General features: G+C 39.6%; 1 protein-coding gene across 3 annotated transcripts in view; it reads left to right on the top strand.

Annotated features, from left to right (window-relative positions):
* zc3h12b (zinc finger CCCH-type containing 12B) overlaps window positions 1–21,111 on the top strand; it is a 72,814-nt gene that overhangs the window by 37,660 nt on the left and 14,043 nt on the right. The window contains exons 1-2 of one of the 3 annotated variants that reach the window (XM_051934498.1): window positions 12,764–12,812; window positions 14,220–14,962. In XM_051934498.1, coding sequence (XP_051790458.1) covers window positions 14,388–14,962 — 575 coding nt within the window. In that variant the 5' untranslated portion in view covers window positions 12,764–12,812; window positions 14,220–14,387. Of the gene's footprint in view, window positions 1–12,763; window positions 12,813–13,439; window positions 13,734–14,219; window positions 14,963–21,111 lie in introns of those variants that run through there. The other 2 variants (XM_051934497.1, XM_028815479.2) reach the window with 2 other exon arrangements.

Below are 21,111 nucleotides of genomic sequence, written 5' to 3' on the forward strand. Positions count from 1 at the left end.
CCTGAAAAACTGGATATAGAAGGTCGATGGATGAACAGTAATTGTAGGTCATAACTGTGCAGCTTAACCATAATTTTCAAACTGACATTTGCTTTCTCCAGCAACTTGGGTGTACCCTTCATAGTTTTACCAGTGACTTTTTGGCCAGTTCTGTTCCTACGTGTGTGCTGATTTCTGAAGGGTGATTGGTGCTGCTGTTAGATAAATAAAAGATCTTAAATGTGAAACACCTGCAACTAGAGTGTGAAGCCTCAGAAACTCTTTGGTCCAGTTATCATGTTTGGTGAACTCCAGGACTTACTTCTTAAGAGGTTTGTACACTCATTTCAGATGTATCATGCAGCATGCACAGTGTGAAATGATTATGCTGGCTTTTGCTAAATGGGCATTTCCATTTATATGCTATTGCATAGTAATTTTGCAATCCTGCAGGTCATTAATTGCGTAATAGTAAATATTCACAACTTCAGCTTTCTGATTATTCATCTGACCTTTGTTGTCCCTTAAGTTTGTAAAATATTTTTTTTCAAAAGTCTTAAAGTATGGGCCACAAAACTCACAGTTAACTATGTATGTTGTTCACACCATTACAAAATATTCATCCATCTACTTTTTTACCCATTTACACAGTACATGATCATAAAGAGGCTATGTCCACCCAGTCAGTACTGGGAATAAGGCATAAGTCAATCTTGGAAGGGGTAACTTAACTTAACTTACACACCCACACTCATGAATACAAGGCCAATTTACAGCTTCCAGTTAACCATATACATGCATGTCTTTGGAATGTTGTAGACACAGGAAGAAAATGCAAACCTGACACAGACTGGGCCTGGCCACAGAATTCAAACTTAGCACTATTGGGCTGTCAGGCAGCAGTACTAAACTACTAAGCCATTGTGTTTTCAGACTTCTGTATACTCTGTAGGTGCACTGGACATAAAATTAATGAGAACACAATAGTGAGGAAGTGGTCATAGAGAAGTGCTGAGGAGCCAGTTAAGGTAAAAGGACTCTTCTTCTTTAAAAAGAGGATAAACAGTCCTCCTAACCCTCCAGGTAAATGTGAAAAGCCATGTTGTGGCCACTAGGGGGGCACCCCTAACCCTTGACACAACTGCTAACAGCTGCAATCCCTGGTTAAAATAAAGCCTTATGAAACAAATTACTCAATTACAAAGCTTCTTTAATGACGTATTCCCCTTCCATAAACTTAACAGAGATTCTTTTCTTTTTCATTTCTTCTCGTTAACTCCTCCATGCCTCCCAGGTTAGCTTTGCTTGACTCCTCTCCTAGCGTTGATTCACCTGGGGAAGGTGAAGCTCTTCTTTTTTAACCTGGACCCAGGTGTACTTCCAGTGCAACAAGATTGTACCCTGGAAGCACTTCTGGGCTAGGTGGAACCTCTCCCTGACAGGGGACCTGTCCCTGTTTGCTCCCAATAGCGGGCCTCAACAGGGCTTCCCACCACAACTACAATTCCTATGCAGGCCCTCAGGAGTCCAGCTGGGAGACATATCAGGGGCATGCGGCCACCCAGCGTGTTGGAGGAATACTTGTCCTTGTGAGGCAGTCTCCCTTTGTTCTTTCACTCCAATGATCTCCTGACCGGGAAAGACACTGTTAACCAACCTGACTGGGATGCCCATCTGTCCACACAGTCCTTTACATCATATATATATACATTATATATATATATATATATATATATATATATATATATATATATATATATATATATATATATATATATATATATATATATGTGTATAAAACAAATCCTTTGATCTGCTTCTCGCAACTGAGAGGACAAGGCTGATGTTTGCTGCCAGGCTGACCAACCACAAGCATTACCTAGTAGGTAACCACCCAATTCATCAGAATGCAATTCAGACTGAAGAATGTAATGCTGCGATCTTCACCCTGTCAAATAAGCAAACCAGCTGCTATGGCGCAACATCAGACGCTTTGCCTGATGTCCGAAGTTTGATCCCTGTGACAAGCCTCAATAAGAGTGAAACATGTGTCATGTACTCTTCGTATTATTTGGTAGATACAGTATAACATATCCATGAACTGCTTCTCGCAACTGAGAGGATGTGGCGGATGTTTGCCAACTGGCCGACTAACCACAAGCGTTACTTGGTAGGTAACCACCCAAATAATTAGATTGCAATTCAAACATAAATATATATATATATATATATATATATATATATATATATATATATATATATATATATATATATATATATATATATATGTAGATAGATATATATATATATATATATATATATATATATATATATATATTATATATATATATATATGTATATATATATATATATATATATATATATATATGTAGATATATATATATATATGTAGATATTTATATATATATATATATATATATATATATATATATATACAGTATATATATATATATATATATATATATATATATATATATATATCTGTAGATATTTATTTTTGAGTAAACTCACACAAAATGTTAACAAAAGAAATGACTCTGTAATTAAGAACTCAGTTGAAATATCAATATTGGTGTTTTATTATGATCTGTTTACTTTCAATTTACACTTCTATCCATTCACCATTTTCTGAACCTACCATTCCAAGACAGGGTTGCAGGAATCCTGAGCATATACAAAGAGCATTGGATCCAAGATAGAAATCAGTCCTAGATGGGATGCCAAGCCATCTTAGGGCAAACTCATGCGCCTGCAAATATTCACTTACTGTATATGTGGCCTTTTAGCCTAACAAACACATCTATGGCAGTGCTGAGCAAGATGAACTCCTGTTTACAATTCAGTTTTCTGCAGATTCTTGTTTAACTGTTCGAATTTACATGGATTTTCACTCCAGGTACACCAGATTTAATCTCACAACTCTTAGGTGTAATGGTGATATTAGACTGATCAGGTATGAAAGAGTGTGCCCTGGACTGCCAAAATAAGTCGGATTTCAGCCATGCAACATGTGTTCTCCACATGCTCAAAATGGATAAACAAGTTAGAAAATGGATGAACCTATAATGGATAATTACTCATTTAACCAAACACTTGAGATCTCCAAAACAGTCACAAATACTCCAATAGCTACTCGAACTCTTTTGTATCACCTGATTTGGTTAGTTAGAAGTAATCCATATCCTTGCTGGCAAGTACCACAATGCATGTTGCAGTTCAGTTTTGCGGTGATAAATAACTCATCACCTCTTGTGTCTCTGATGTTAGCTATGCTCCTGGCAGCGATCTTAAACATCTGAAACACCTGAGAACTTGTTTGACTTGAATGGAGTGTTTCACACATAGTGAAAGTACTTTTTTGTGTGCGTTCTAGAGCCAAAAATCAATTTGCATTAAAATTTAAACTGTGTGAAATCTGTTTTTAGTAGTCAGAATTTAATTAAATGCACTCAAAAATAACATTAAAGACATTAGTGAAATGTTCAATAATTAATTTCATTATTGTTTATTTTGGTAGTTTCTTGTGTATTATCTTTAAAAATCAACTGCCCACACACAAACTGGGGAGCCGATCAAAGTTTTTTTTTCTTTCCATAGCAACTAGAGCCCTGTATAAAGGAGAAAGTGTCCCCTGTATGTGTGAATGACCTGTCATATCAAGAATTGAGTAATAAATAAAGGCTATGTTCTGGGCCTTTATAGCATATTTTGAAATCACCATCACAGATGACCCTAAATGAATAAACACATCCTGCCTATTGTCAAGAAGCTCACCAGTGTCACTGCTTTTTCAGACATCTGAGGAGTGTCAGAATATCTCTATCTTTACTCACTGTCTGTGCTCAGGAATACATTCAGTGTGTCACTACTGCTTCCATAGGCTATCCTGGCATTGCTGGGATGTAAACATGGGCATCCAGGTCAGCAAATACAATCTTAGACGGCTGAGTCATACAGGAGAACTCCTCCAGGGCTTTTACCACAAAGGCTTCTTACTTTGCATGCAGTACCATCATATGCAGTTTCAAATTCTTTCAGCTTTCCACTTTTGTCCCCTTTCTGAAAGAGTCCCAGTCATGGCATAAATTTGTTTCTGCTGATCATTTTGCTCTGTACTCTTGCAGTGCTCAGTGCTGGCTACAAACCTGAGGCCTTCAGATTACAAAGAAGAACTAAAGAGAGACCTCTGTCCACTCCATGACAGCTTTTAAACTGCAATGGCACACTTCTATCAGCGAGAATTCAGGCTGGCTCTGCCCCAGTCCCCCACTCATCCATATGCCTGTTGTTACATTCACCAACTTTAATAGATCCACAGTGGAGTCTGTCATTGCTGATTGTATTAGATGTTTGTATTGCACCAGCTCAGCTCTGGACCAAAAAGCTGTCTGGCGGCTGGTGAAGGTGGCACAGAATACTGAATTCACTGGAAAGAGTATACTTTTATTCAGATTAATTCTAAGACCAGATATCTTTTGAAATTCTGTGAGTGTTGTTAAAACTGCAGGCACAGTGTTTTCTGGGTGGCACAGAATACTACTGGTACACAACTCCATTGTGTTGAGAATAAATGTAACACGTACTGCTTAGGAAGATGAACAGTATCATTCGACACCTTAGCCATCCTGCTGTCACTGTTCTATCTTTTGTGTTTTGCCAAACAGCTCAGGACCATTACCACTGGCACCACTAGGTCCAGGGACTGGCCATAAGGCTACTCAAAAGCTAGACCTGTTCTGTGTTCTTATGTCTACCTATTGTCTGATGTTGTATTCAAAGTGTATGTCTGTGCTCATTGTTTGATAGTATTATACTGTTGTCACTAGTCTTTGGTAGACATGCAAGTAAGAATCTTCATTTTTCTCTAATTGGGCATTTAAATTGAATGAGCAAGGGATTAATGTTTTAGGGATGTTGTGAGAAACCAATGTAGACATGAAGATAATGTGCAAATTCACTGTAGATTATGAATGAGCCAGGAACTAAACCCTGACTTTTGGAGTTATGAGGAAGCAGTGGTAGTCACTGCTGAATGTCCAGTTTTTTCAAAAATTTGGTTATGTAGTATACCATCAAGGAGAAATTACTGTTTTAAATTCATTGCTACTACTTTACAAAATTACTTTGATTTACCAGATCAGATCAAAGCATCTGCATGCACATGGATGATTTTCAGCTTGATGTATTGTGGTTGCAATGAGAATCTGCACCTCGAGAAAAGAGTTGCTTGTTGTCTTTGGGTAAAGTGAGAGTAGCTACCACAAGTGGAAGATTTCAATTACCTCAGGGTCTTGCTCACAAGTGAGGGAATAGGTGATTGTGAGATTGACCAATGAGTTAGTGCCGGAGCAGCAGCAGTTTTATGAATGTTGAAATGCTTTGATGACGTAATTAGAATGCCTCTTTGGTGCCTTCTATGGTCGTTGTACAAAGTATGGACTGATGTGAGGATACCCAACGGGGGATTCAGGACAAGCTTTAAGTAATACAGTAATCCCTCCTCCATCGCGGGGGTTGCATTCCAGAGCCACCCGCAAAATAAGAAAATCCGCGAAGTAGAAACCATATGTTTATATGGTTATTTTTATATTGTCATGCTTGGGTCACAGATTTGCGCAGAAACACAGGAGGTTGTAGAGAGACAGGAACGTTATTCAAACACTGCAAACAAACATTTGTCTCTTTTTCAAAAGTTTAAACTGTGCTCCATGACAAGACAGAGATGACAGTTCTGTCTCACAATTAAAAGAATGCAAACATATCTTCCTCTTCAAAGGAGTGCGTGTCAGGAGCACAGAATGTCACATAGATAGAGAAAACAATCTCTAGCAAACAAATCAATAGGGCTGTTTGGGTTTTAAGTATGCGAAGCACCGCGGCACAAAGCTGTTGAAGGCGGCAGCTCACACCCCCTCCGTCAGGAGCAGGGAGAGAGAGAGAGAGAGAGAGTGTGTTTTTCAGTCAAAAATCAATACGTGCCCTTCGAGCTTTTAAGTATGCGAAGCACTGTGCAGCATGTCGTTTCAGGAAGCAGCTGCACAAAAGATAGCAACGTGAAGATAATCTTTCAGCATTTTTAGACGAGCGTCCGTATCGTCTAGGTGTGCGAACAGCCCCCCTGCTCAATCCCCATACGTCAGGATCACAGATAGTCAGCGCAAGAGAGAGAGAGAAAAGTAAGCAATCTAGCTTCTCAGCCATCTGCCAATAGCGTCTCTTGTATGAAATCAACTGGGCAAACCAACTGAGGAAGCATGTACCAGAAATTAAAAGACCCATTGTCCGCAGAAATCCGCGAACCAGCAAAAAATCCGCGATATATATTTAAATATGCTTACATATAAAATCCGCGATGGAGTGAAGCCGCGAAAGGCGAAGCGCGATATAGTGAGGGATCACTGTATATTAAATGTCTCAGCTAGTCTGGGACCATCTGCAAATTCTCCAGGAAGTGTTGGAAGACATGGCAGAAAATAAGCTTGCCAGCTCAGTGTGTGCATCTGTGGCACTCAAGATAAGTGGAATGATAATAAAATAATCTGATAAAAGACTGAAATCTGTAATAATAGCAAACATTCAGGGAATCAAGTACAGACATACAGGAGGGCATTTGAGGAAAATGTGAAGATGGTCTGTCATTCCACTGTAGATATAAAATTGAAAGAACAGATCTACAGTGATCCCTCGCTATATCGCGCTTCGCCTTTCGCGGCTTCACTCCATCGCGGATTTTATATGTAAGCATATTTAAATATATATCGCGGATTTTTCGCTGCTTCGCGGGTTTCTGCGGACAATAGGTCTTTTAATTTCTGGTACATGCTTCCTCAGTTGGTTTGCCCAGTTGATTTCATACAAGGGACGCTATTGGCAGATGGCTGAAAAGCTATCCAACTTACTTTGTCTCTCTCTCTCTCTCTCTTGCGCTGACGTAGGGGGGTGTGAGCAGGGGGGCTGTGTGCAGCTGCTTCCTGAAGGACAGGCTGCACGGAGCTTCGCATACTTAAAAGCTCAAAGGGCACGTATTGATTTTTTTTATCTGTCTCTCGCTATCTCTCTCTCTTCCTGCTCCTGACAGAGGGGGTGTGAGCTGCCGCCTTCAACAGCTTTGTACCGGCGGTGCTTCGCATACTTAAAAGCCGTATTGATTTTTTTTTTGACTGCTTGCTTTGCACTCCTTTGAAAAGGAAGATATGTTTGCATTCTTTTAATTGTGAGACAGAACTGTCATCTCTGTCTTGTCATGGAGCACAGTTTAAACTTTTGAAAAAGAGACAAATGTTTGTTTGCAGTGTTTGAATAACGTTCCTGTCTCTCTACAACCTCCTGTGTTTCTGCGCAAATCTGTGACCCAAGCATGACATTCTAAAAATAACCATATAAACATATGGTTTCTACTTCGCGGATTTTCCTACTTCGCGGGTGGCTCTGGAACGCAACCCCCGCGATGGAGGAGGGATTACTGTATTTTGGTGAGATGAAGGCAAAATCAACCCAACCTTTCCAATGGATATAATTTTGTAAGATGAGGTCAAGATCCACATCTCCACTCATGCACTGAAATCAAGGAAGGAGAGGATGATCTTTCTTTTGGTTGCTGCACTTGTCCCCCTGTTCAAGTAATAATTTCAAATGTAACATAAGGAGCAAGATCCAGACCCTTATGTAGTACAAAAGTATAGTGCATAGGTTGATATGGTAGTTTGGCTGGTAATATTCGAAGCCACCTTCACTACCTTCTGCAAGGCTTTACAATCTTAAGCCAATCAGATGACATACAAAACACAGACTGCATTGTCTGTCAGTATAGGTTAGTGAGAACAGATGAAGAAATCCAAGTTTCCCTTAGATGTCTGAGAAAGTAAAGGTGTCTTAACAATAAGCAAAATTTGTTGTAACCATTTTCATCCATCAGTGATTGACACTCCAATAAATCTGAAAGTTGCTCACCCTCTCAACAGCATCTCCTTCAATGCAGATGGATGTCTGAAAGGCGGAGTTAATTGTCAGGAAGACGGACTTAGATGCTGCCTTCAGTGGAGTGGAGCATTCTGGGTAGCAGGAAAGAAAAGAGAAAAAAACGTTCTCAGTGTCGGTTTAAAGTATTAGTTTTCCCCTTAAGCAGTTCAAATTGTTACAGAGCTCCTTATGAATGTTGTACATCAAACAAAGAATACCACACATGTATGTGTATAACTTCATATTAAAGTCTTGATAATTCTACTCTCCAAGTGTTTTAATCATCATGCTACTGCGAATGCCAACTATTCCTGCACAACCAGTCAAAGCCCTTCAGTTTTCTCTCCTTCAATTAAAGTGTGGTCTGTTTTCAGAAGTGTGTGAGCAGCTCCTTGGTTTTGCTGACATGAAGAGTGAGATTGCTGTCCTGACACTACTAAGTCAGCAGGTAGACTTCTTCTCTGTAAGGAATTTCAAAATTGTTGGTGATCGGGCCTATGATTGTAGTATTATTAGCAAATTTAATGATGCAGTTGGAGCTGTGTTTGGGCATGCAGTCATAGGTGAACAAGATGTAGAGAAGAGGGCTCAGCATACTACCCTGTGAAGTGCATGTGTTCAGGGTCACTGTGGAGGAAGTGACTTATGAGTTATGAAGTGCAAAATATTAATATATTTCAAAGCAAGATGATAATAAGAATGCAATAAAATAAACTTTAACTTAAAGACTGAAGTGCCAAATGCACTTTATCTCTGTTGCGTGGTCCAGAATGTTTTCAGTTACTGCCCTCTGATATGTGCTCTTTTTCAACAAAGCATCATGCTTCATGCTTAGTTTCTTGCCCTTTGCAACATTTCAGGGATGACTCTTAATTGACTGGGTATGAATGAGTGTGGGTGGGTGTTCAAGTACAGTTTTTATTTGGTGCTTACATTGTGCCTAGCATTCTGAGGATAGGCTGCAACTCCTCAACTCAGAATTAAAATAAGTGGATCATGAAAAGAAATTGATTGTTTAATGTTATTGCATTCTATGCACTACTCTGTCCTGCAAACCTGAGCTCATTTTGTGCTGATGGGTTTGACATCTAATGTAGTGTTGTGCTGGCTTATGTAACATATGATGTCAGAATTGAGTACTAATTCTGTGCAGAAAACAAATACCACTAATATGTATGTCTGGCAGCACAATATTTGATACATCTTAGTCATCCTTAGTTGGGATGCTTCCTATGCTGAATATGCATATTCAACATTGATTTCCTCCCTCGTTGGGATCCTTTTAATTAACAAGTCTGAATTGCCCAAATATGACCATTTCTACATAGCTTTTGATTAACTTACAATTGTTTAAAAGTATTTTTTCATGCTGAGAAATGCAAATACATGGAATGAGTTAGCTAGTTCTATTAATTACAGTAACTTATTCAGATCTTGATTTGACATTATTGTAGATATTGTAGTTCACCTATGTTGAGGGTGCTAGGTTGAGTGACTAGTACTGCATGAATTTTCTTCTTTTTTATGACAAGGTTGTCATAGCCTATTGCCAATCTTAGCAGTGTCAAACACAAGTCAAGTCCATTGCTGAATACTTTCATGCTCTGCAATTAGCATGCACATTTTTGGGATGTGAGAAGAAACTCATGCAGATCTGGCGAGTGTGCAGTTTCACCTGAGGTGGTGAATGGTCTAGGACTTGAACTCAATTTTTTGGAGTTGTGTGGAAGCAGTATAAATCATTGTACAGATTTCATCAAAACCTTTGATAAACTAATCTTCTATCAAGGAGGGGTTACTGAATTTGTACCCTTAGCTGTTCTCTGGACAAAATTAATTAGATGAGGCAAATCAGATGACAGACTGAAATCTGTACTAACAGCAGACATTTACAGAGGCACTCACAGGCCTGCAAGAGGATATCCCAGGAAAAAAGTCTTTAGAGGTTCAGTCTTATGTGTGAGGGTATGTATCTATGTTAATAAGAACATTACAAAAATGTTGAGGATAACAGACCATTCAGCCCAACAGAGCTCTGCATCCTATACATTTAATTCCTCCAAAATAAGATCGAGTTAAGTTTTGAAGGTGCCTAGAGTCCTACTGTCTAGCACACTAATAGATAGATAGAATAACAGAATAGTCTAGCAGAGGCCATGAGGTGGCCAGATGTCTGGCATCCCTATTCCTAATGTTTATGCAACATTTACCCTTAACAAGTTTCCAGCCGTGTCCCTGTGTTCTTGTTGAACTCGTCTTGATTCACTGTGCTAAACTTTTAAGCACTTCAATGTCATTTTGTAACTTGCTTAATCCAGGACTTTATCCCAGCTAGCACAGGATACAAGGCAGGAACAAACCCTGGACACGGCTCCAGTCTATCGCAGGGTGAATACGAACACACTCCCACATACCAAACATGCACTAGGGCCAATTTAGTGTTGCCATTTGACCGGCATGTCTCTGGACAGTGGGAGGAAAACAGCACCTGGAGGAAACCCATGGAGACAAAGGGAGAACATGCAAACTCCAAGCAAGGAAGACTGGTACATGAACTGTCTCTGTACTATGAGGCAGCAGGGCTGCACCATGTCGCCCCACTTCAATCAAGTCACCGCTTGATCTTCTTTTGCTTAAACTTAAAAGGTCCAGTTCCTTTAATCCTTCCTCATAACTCATCTCCTGCAGTCCTGGAATAAGCCTCATTGCTCATCTCTGGATTTTTCCTAGCACTGCTATGTCTTTTTTTTTACCATGGTGACCAAAACTGTACACAGTACTCCAGATTAGGCCTCTTCAGTGCATTATAAAGCTTAAGCATAAACTCCTTTGACTTGTACTCTACACATCAAGGCATTATATAACCTAACATTCTGTTACCCTTCCTCATGGCTTCTGAACCCTGCTTGGAAGTTAATAGTGACAATTCCACTGTGACTCCTAAATCCTTCTCAAAAGCAGTACTTTCAATTTTCAGACCTCCCATTATATGTTCAAAACTAACATTTACTTCTAGTGTGTAATTCCTTACAGTACAGTAAAACCTTGATTATCTGTCAGGGGTTGAGACCAAGGCCATGACAGATAAGGGAAAAGATGAACAACAGAAAAGCTACTTTAAAAATTATATATAGTAGATTAGTTTAGCAAATAGTCATATTTATTTACAGAAACAAAAACTATATTAACAAAATATAATATAGTATTAACAATATTAATTAATTTATATAACATTGTAATGACCAGTGTAATAAGCAAATACAACTCAGAGGTACTGGAGTTTTCTACATTTTACTAGGAGTCTTTGTTCTGTAACAAACAGTGCCCTGTCTTATACTCTGTTATCTGGGTTACAGAACAATAAAAGAAAGCTTTTCCTACCAATAATTATCACCTGCCACTCACGTTCAGTCTTTTTCTATGTCACAGGCACTCCTGCTTATTGTCTGCTGACTCCCTACTTTTACACTGTCCTTTTTCTCCTAAATTCTCCTATCACTGAACTGGCATGAAACATGGTGCTGGGAAAGAACACCATGCATTAGTTGAGGGGAGAGTTGTTCCAATGTGCTTTACATAATGGGATCCATCCATTATCCAACCCGCTATAGCCAATCCCAGCCAACACAGGGCGCAAGGCAGGAAACAAACCCTGGGCAGGGCACACACACACACACCAAGCACACACTAGGGACAATTTAGAATTTAGAAGCACCTAACCTGCATGTCTTTGGACTGTGGGAGGAAACCCACGCAGACACGGGAAGAACATGCAACGCAGGGAGGACCTGGGAAGCGAACCCGGGTCTCCTAACTGCGAGGCAGCAGTGCTACCCACTGCGCCACCGTGCTGCATATAATGGGATAATATTTGTCATTTCACCAGTGTGCAGTGACTTCTTAAAATATCCGTACTCACTTAACTCCTTAAGCATTCAAGATTAAATGTTATCTAGTCCTTTCGTGATGTTATATTTCATCTTATTCAAACTAAGCAGTACTTCTCCCTCTTAACCCATTAGTAGTCCCTGTTACTGTTGAACAGTTATCCACATCCTTACATGTGAAAACTTTTAAGAAAAATGCAAGTTTAGAGCATTGCCATTTCACTCTCTGCCTACTTCAATTTCTTACTATTCCTGACACCCTTTAACGCTCTTTTACTACTAAACACTGAAAGAATATTTCACATTATTTGCAATATTTCTTTATAACTGCCTTTTACCTTCCCTAATATCCTTCTAAATGGTTGCCCTCACGCTGTCACACTCCCTACGGTTAACACTGGAGTTTTTAAAAGAGATGTGAGCAGAAATCACACAACTCCTCCAATGTATTTAGACAAAGACAGTCCGCACGTTTTGTTCATCAAAGCAGAGTGTCGCTTTGGGGTCTCATAAAGTTGCAAGTCACTGTTGTATTTAATGTGAGTGAATAGGATACGGTTTGCGAATTGTGCCTCTGTGGGTCCCCGCGGTTTGTTTAAGCAGTCCATTTGCTGCGCTCTGGCGGTTGTCGGTGATTCACCAAGGGACCACCTGCCTAAACCCCTTGTAGATCGTCATGGGTCTCGAAGACACTAAAAATGGAAAGACTGAGTCGGAAAAAAAGTTGAAGAAACCCTGCTTGAAAGCATTTAATACCCCGTAACTGAAGTTTGTCTGCAGTACGTTCTTGTCAAACCGCGAAGCACGCTGCGCAGGGAGAGAAAGCATCTCTCTGATTGCGTCATGCAGAAGGGGCGTGGTCAGACTGAAAAAGGCGCCCTACTCCTTAGCGCTGGGTTGGCTGCGATGGGCGGCAACTACGGATGGAGGCGGGCGGGCAGGCACACACGCTGGGGTCCTTTAGCGGTGAGTAGCTTCCCTGGTAGGAGTGCTTTAAGCATCTGTTTTGCATAGATACAAAAAAAAACATGTTGCTGTAATGTCGGACACAGAACGAGAAGACCTCGTGACCCACCCGATTGAGTTAACGTCTATTAATAACTTAATTAGTTCTCTCTGACTAAATGTGCTGAAGTAAATGGGTAAACGGATGGATGGCGTACATACGGCAGGTGCAGAATATACTGGTGTGTGCATGATTACCTACCCGACTGCATCCAAGTATGCCAGTCGTACTATACCTTGGGGAAAATGAGGACAGGTCGGGTTGCTGGGGAACAAAATCTATACAGTCATATAGCGCTGTTAGAGTTCACTTGTTTTCTTATGTGACGGCCGCTCAAATAAAGTAAAAGTTTATCTGCAAGAAAAAGGCGCGGGGAGCGACAGGGGATTAGCGCATGCGCATTTGCTTTACCACAGTACAGTAATCGATTCGGCGCCTCTATTGATTCGTGACAGGAACAAAATAATGGGAATAAACGGTTCAACGTGCACAACACCTGTAAAATAATAATGAAAAAGAAACGACAAGTCGGCACAGAGTTATGTGCGCTACTAGAGCCCCCGGGTTCAGTCTGTGAAAAAGAAGCACGAAGAGTTGTGTTTGCCTGATCCGGCATTACTGAAGCGAGAAAGGGGAAATGACAAGGTAGGCTGCTGTCGCTTCCTTTTGGGAAACTCTGCTGACAACATAGCCAGCTGATGTCACGAGAGCGTGCAGCTCATCTACAGAGCTGATAAGACGACAGCCGGCTTTGGGAACTGGCCTTTTCCTCTGGGACTGGCATGTGCTGCGCCGGGCTTACATGATCCGCACACAAGACTTGCACTTAAAGCCATTTGGAAGTGTTCTCTAAATTTTGACCGTGAGGTATACGCTACCAGGTATAGCCTGCACCTAAAACGAAATTTTATTACCTACTTGTTTTAATATATAAAGCAACTAATTATGACTTTACCTGTAGGACAGTTTTTTTCTGATATATAACGTTAATAAATATTAAGATACAAAAATGCAGCTAGAAATGTGTTAATGTTTGTTACAATTTTTGTTGAGAATCCAGTTGGATGACAGTTTTACTAGTATTATTGGTCTCATTTGGGAATTCTGATCCAGGGTTTTTACTGGGATATTAATACTGAGCTTGGGTAGATCTTGGCAGTCAATGTATGCCTCAGATAATTATAGAACCTTTAGGAAAAGTGTTTGACAGAACATTTAGTTTTTATTTTTGAGAGCATATGTCAAAGTATATTCTATTCAGTTCTGTACTTTATATATTATCTTTTAAAAAGTGACTAGCATATAAATGCTGAATTTGTTCCACTGTCTAATGTTTTTTTTTTTTTGCTTTACTTCCTTCCTTCAAGGATTATATTACATCCCTCATCTCCCCGGAACACAAGAGAAAGGAGCACTTGACACTTTTCTTGCGCAGACGGCTGCTGTCCCTGAAGTCACTTATTGAGTATGACTCGCAGGCTGTGGTGGAAATAAAGGAAAACACTGTGGAGATTTCAGGTGGGGAGCACAACGTAATGACGGCGTGGTCCATGGTGGAAAAGCTGAAAATGGAGAAGGCCTCTAGAGGAGAGGGGAGCATCCTGCAAGAGGTTGCAGACTGCAGCGGTGAGTCAGAGGACGGCAGCAGCTCAGAGAGTGAAACTGAGCAGGCTGCCAGCCACAGTACAGAACCACAGATAAGCAACAAGCCACACCGTCAGCTCTGCCGCTCGCCTTGTTTGGATCGCCCAAGCTTCTCTCAGAGCAGCATCCTTCAGGACACCCAGGTTACCAGCCTGGATAAAGATTACCAGGTCAAAATGGACTTTGCACTGAAGCTGGGCTACTCCATGGAACAAATTCAGACTGTACTAAACAAGCTGGGGCCAAGTGCACTAATCAATGACATTCTTGCTGAGCTTGTGAGGCTAGGTAATAAAGGTGATGTGGACACACCCTCCAGTACAGGTTCAGGTACCAGTACCCTAGTGGCACGTGTACCATGCACCAAGGAAATTACAAGTCCTGAAGCATCATTAGAGGAGGAGGCCATGGACAACCTTGACAACCTGCGGCCAATTGTCATCGATGGCTCTAACGTGGCCATGAGGTAAGGAGTGTGCTTCCCTCTAAAGGCTGCAGATACTCTGTTTTTTACTACATGTCTCCTGTGCTTTTTTTCCCCTTTCACTATCTTTAAAATGTGACTGCATCTATGCAATTACAGCTGTTGCCTTTAAACTTGACAAGTTGATTGGAGCCAAATAGTAGCTTTTAAAATTAAGCTTATTATTTTCCACCATTTCTAAATATTTCCTTGCACTTCCTGGTTCTTGCTAATTTTTCTGTTTTCCTGTAAATAGACAGTGATTTTCTTTCAGCCCCTTTAAATAATCCCATGTATGTTGCCTGCAGTGCTAGCTGCCAAGTGTTTTTTTGGGGGGGATCTTAAGTGTGCAATTAATAGAGCGCCAGTTTTGAAATTAAATGGTGATGGTGCTATGGGGTGTTTATTTAGGCCCAGTGCTTATCTAGTTTGTTTTGATTCTACATTTGTGCCTGTTGTCATTCTCTGTAAATGCAGAGAGTGGTACCTGATGGAACTTCTTTGATTCTAGTGTGCATTATAAAATAAGCAGTTCGATTTTTAGGAGTTGTTTCATAGAGCTGTCTGCCTTGAAGTGTTTTGTGAACCAGTGATTTTTCTTAATTTGCAACAACAAAAGCTGAAATAATATCCATTTGAGTTGTGCTTTCTTGCTAAATAATTGTTTACTTCAGTGATGCTCATATGTTTTAATAAAACATGATGTATATGTTGCATCAAGGAAAACATATCACACAGTTTTTAAAAATCTTTTTAGAAGTATAATTTTTTTATGTGTTGTGGACACTAGGGAGTGTATCAACACCCCAAAATCTCAAACACAATTGCACCACAACAGCCCAAGTTAAACTATTTTTACTTTCAACAATAACTTTTCTCTGTTCTCACCCCATGTCGAGTGGAGGGCTCGCTTTTAGCTCCAGACCTGGGAGTACTTTTTGTGCTTAATCTGTTACCCCCCAGAAGCACTTCTGGGTCTTGCGAGACCCCAGTGGTCCTTGTGCAGTTAGTATCCAAGAGTTTCCCCTGACTGCCCCCACAGAGCCCAGCAGGACAGGCCCCTGGGACCACAACTCCCATGAAGCCCTGTGGGTTTCCATACTGGGGCTCTGCAGATAATATGCTGCAACCCACTGCATGGGGGAACACTCTGTCCATAGCAGGCAGTCACCCACTGCCCCGACCTTACCGGTTCAGAAGCACATTCAGCGTGTCCTTCCAAGTTTGCTGGGACTCCAACCCGGGTGTAGCTGCTGTTGCAGCGTCTTCTTGCATACATATCCTGGCATGGCAGATGAATATCGCTGCTCCTCAGCTGTCCTTCTGTCTTCTGGCCAAGTAAGGGAGCAGGACTCATCCTGGCAGGGACACCTGTTGGTCCCGTGCAATGTATATAAATTTGAAAAAAAAAAAAAAAATTATTTTGGGATGAATTATTGTTACATATTACATTTAGTTTAAGGGCAGTTGCTCTCATGCTTTTTAAAGGCATATGGTAACTTGTCATAATTAGTTATAACTTCCTAGATGTTCTGTCCTAAACCAGCCTTTAAATTTATCTCTGTCTAGGTGGCCGGTACTTTCATCTTCAGACTTCAGAGTTAATAAAATCCAGAGGTAGGCTAATTAATAGATGAAGAAACACTTTTAACTGTTTCTTTGTTTTTCTTGGATAACATTCACATTTTAGCATATGGAGTGACAAGCTGTTGCATTTTCTTTGGCTTTTCATATAATCCTGTGTTTGTGATTGTAATTGGTTTGTATGCCTCATATAAACTGAAGTCTGCAAAGATGCTATAGCACAAGGAGCAGGGGTATTGGCATTTATATTCAGAGTTCCATGTTTTCTTTTTTCTCTCTTAACATTACGTTTCTAAAATCAGTGCATCAAAGGAGTTTGTGTTTTTTTTCAGATTATATATTTAAAAATCATCTTTCAGTACTAGGCACAAGATTACTGGAAAATACTTGTCTTCAGGTGGTGTCAATTCTTTAATTCTGAGTACATTATCTTTAGGATTAGTAATTCCCTAATCTCAGAGAAGTACAATGTCATATTTCTGTTCTTTGACACTGAGATAACACATTATATTTTCATATAATCACATACTGTAAAATAGTTTATTTTAATTAGATGTGGATTTAAAACACAGAGCGTTTTATATGATTAAACATTGTGTGGTAAAAATCGACCACTATAGACAAGTGTCTTGTAAACAAGCATCTCAGAAAGGAGGGCAAAAATTAGGTGTAGTGCATTTTGTATTTTAGAGACAAACAGATAGAACTCATGTTGTTCTCAAATATTTTGTTTTTGCTGTTTCTTTCACTAATTCCCTGTATCAAGGTAGCAAAAGATGTCTTTTTACAATTAAGCAGTTAATTAGAGCCAATGTTATACATTTAAAGTAAAAGAAATGGTGGTGTCCATTTTCTTGTGTTTTATTCCCATACTAGACAGAGGTTTTCTTTTTATTCTATGACACTATAAATACATCTTACTGTCAAACCGTCTGCAATTCAGCTACACGCTGAAACAAGGTGCTGTGGACATCCTAGCAGTGATACACACGTGTATGCATGCAACGTATTTGGTCTTACTCAGTATGTTTTGGACTTATTTAGAAAGACTGTACTCAAGAATTGATTATCATATGCTCTATTTGTAATTGAGTGGTGAAAATGTAAACATTAAAATCGTTTGCTTGAGTAGCATAAAGGGGTGATGTTTGAAAGTATCGCTGTTACTTAACTCTACTTCCACTTACTCATCTTGCTTCAGCTGATAAATTGCACAGCCTTTTTCACTGCATTTGTATTGATGATAAAAGTTCAAAAAGAAGAGTATCATAAGCTATCTATTTGAAACAACCAGTCTTCATATAAAATGCTACTGACTAGTTACAAGAATGTAGTCACAGGTTGCTTCACTTTGTAGAACCCCTACTCACAAATCGCCGTCTTCTGCTGCTGAAGTCTTCTGTCGCAGTCTGGTAAACTGAGGTTGTTATCTAATGAAGCTGTTCATATACACAGCATTTTAAAATCCGAGAGTAAGGTGCAAGCTTGTTGCGTGTTTAATTCTTGCGCATTCGCTGACTGCCCCTATCCTGTCCCTATCTGATTTATTAGCCTTTGTGGTAGCTGAAAACCTATTGTCTCAGTATATATAGAACATGTTTGTCAAAGATAGCTATATTATTATACAAATATTTTTTTCATATGATATATTGCAAAGGCATTAAATTAATATGACTCCTGTGAACAACTTCTTGTGAAATTATAAAACTAGGAAGTACAACATATATACATACAAGATTACTAGAAAAAATTACTTACAGCTAATGTCAGCTGTTGGATACCATGGTACATTGTACTTACAAGTTACTACAGTAATGGCCTTAACAGTTTCAATCATTTACATTATAAGGGGTAGTGTTTGAAATGCTACTACTTGTTGCATTGTTGCCTTATACATGTATAGTATTTATGATTTGAGCTTTCTGTTTTTCTATTGTAGTTGTGTAAATAGATACTGCATTCACTTATAAAGTCAAATACTGTATACATATGACTTTTATCTATACACAGGAAAATAAATTTATACACACTCTGACAAGTGTTATATTTTCTCGAGAAGAATAAAAAATCTATAAAAAGAATAAATTGTATACATAACATTGATTGTGTTAAAAATGGTAGCCATTTGCTTGGTATTTTCACCTTGGTTCTTTGCCACTGGCCTTGTGCAGTCTACCTTTGCTGACCCTGCTGCTCCATTTAGGTGCTGCAACATACGATAAAGTACTGTAACTACATGTTGTTGGCATTTGGAGTATTGTTTGCATGTCATCATGTCTTAAATTTTCTTATCTGTCATACATGGATAGCCAAAATTTTGAAACTAGCAATCAGTAAAAAAAAATGTTAAAGAAGGTCAAAGATGTTTAAATATACGTGTTTTTCTGTTGTTTTGTTGTGAAAACTTACACTCATTACTTTTCTTCCTTGTTCATACTGTATGAGTGCACATTTGCAAAAAGTACTTGAAACAGTAACCTCACTAGGGTAAGTTATCTCACAGAAAGCATGTAAAGTCGTGCAAAAATGATTTACACCTATATAATTAGATAAAATAAGAACAGTTTCCTTTCTGTTTCATTGCATCATGTGTTCATTATAATACTGACTTATCAATGTCCATAATAAAGGGAATAGCAAGAAAATAGTGGTTTGATTTTTTTTTTCACAGGAAAAATATTTTCTGTGTTTTTATTTTTTTTTGTATTGTTATTCTGTACATACAGTACACATAATCTGCTTCCTCTGAATACACTAAGGCATATGGCAGCAAAACTGCAGGTAACATTCCCTCAATTTCAACAATACAATTCATTTAATTTTTTATTTTAAAGATTGTTACATTTCAATTAGTATTTTGTCTGTTTTTAATTTAATATTTTTCTCATCTTTAGAGAGTGGAAAGAATAGATCAGTAAAAATATACACAGTAGTTGTAAATGATCTGTCATAATAGCGTACATACAGTGCATCCAGAAAGTATTCACAGCGCATCACTTTTTCCACATTTTGTTATGTTACAGCCTTATTCCAAAATGGATTGAATTAATTTTTTTCCTCAGAATTCTACACACAACACCCCATAATGACAACGTGAAAAAAGTTTACTTGAGGTTTTTGCAAATTTATTAAAAATAAAAAAACTGAGAAATCACATGTACATAAGTATTCACAGCCTTTGCTCAATACTTTGTTGATGCACCTTTGGCAGCAATTACAGCCTCAAGTCTTGTTGAATATGATGCCACAAGCTTGGCACACCAATCCTTGGCCAGTTTCGCCAGTTCCTCTTTGCAGCACCTCTCAAGCTCCATCAGGTTGGATGGGAAGCGTCGGTGCACAGCCATTTTAAGATCTCTCCAGAGATGTTCAATCGGATTCATGTCTGGGCTCTGGCTGGGCCACTCAAGGACATTCACAGAGTTGTCCTGAAGCCACTCCTTTGATATCTTGGCTGTGTGCTTAGGGTTGTTGTCCTGCTGAAAGATGAACCGTCGCTCCAGTCTGTGGTCAAGAGCGCTCTGGAGCAGGTTTTCATCCAGGATGTCTCTGTACATTGCTGCAGTCATCTTTCTCTTTATCCTGACTAGTCTCCCAGTCCCTGCCGCTGAAAAACATCCCCACAGCATGATGCTGCCACCACCATGCTTCACTGTAGGGATGGTATTGGCCTGGTGATGAGCGGTGCCTGGTTTCCTCCAAACGTGTCGCCTGGCATTCACACCAAAGAGTTCAATCTTTGTCTCATCAGACCAGAGAATTTTCTTTCTCATGGTCTGAGAGTCCTTCAGGTGCCTTTTGGCAAACTCCAGGCGGGCTGCCATGTGCCTTTTACTAAGGAGTGGCTTCCGTCTGGCCACTCTACCATACAGGCCTGATTGGTGGATTGCTGCAGAGATGGTTGTCCTTCTGGAAGGTTCTCCTCTCTCCACAGAGGACCTCTGGAGCTCTGACAGAGTGACCATTGGGTTCTTGGTTACCTCCCTGACTAAGGCCCTTCTCCCCCGATCGCTTAGTTTAGATGGCCGGCCAGCTCAAGGAAGAGTCCTGGTGGTTTTGAACTTCTTCCACTTATGGATGATGGAGGCCACTGTGCTCATTGGGACCTTCAAAGCAGCAGAAATTTTTCTGTAACCTTCCCCAGATTTGTGCCTCGAGACAATCCTGTCTCGGAGGTCTACAGACAATTCCTTTGACTTCATGCTTGGTTTGTGCTCTGACATGAACTGTCAACTGTGGGACCTTATATAGACAGGTGTCTGCCTTTCCAAATCATGTCCAATCAACTGAATTTACCACAGGTGGATTCCAATGAAGCTGCAGAAACATCTCAATGATATTCAGGGGAAACAGGATGCACCTGAGCTCAATTTTGAGCTTCATGGCAAAGGCTGTGAATACTTATGTACATGTGCTTTCTCAATTTTTTTATTTTTAATAAATTTGCAAAACTCTCAAGTAAACTTTTTTCACATTGTCATTATGGGGTGTTGTGTGTAGAATTCTGAGGAAAAAAATGAATTTAATCCATTTTGGAATAAGGCTGTAACATAACAAAATGTGGAAAA

This window comes from Erpetoichthys calabaricus, chromosome 12, assembly GCF_900747795.2.
Source record: "Erpetoichthys calabaricus chromosome 12, fErpCal1.3, whole genome shotgun sequence".
Taxonomy (NCBI): Eukaryota; Metazoa; Chordata; class Cladistia; order Polypteriformes; family Polypteridae; genus Erpetoichthys; species Erpetoichthys calabaricus.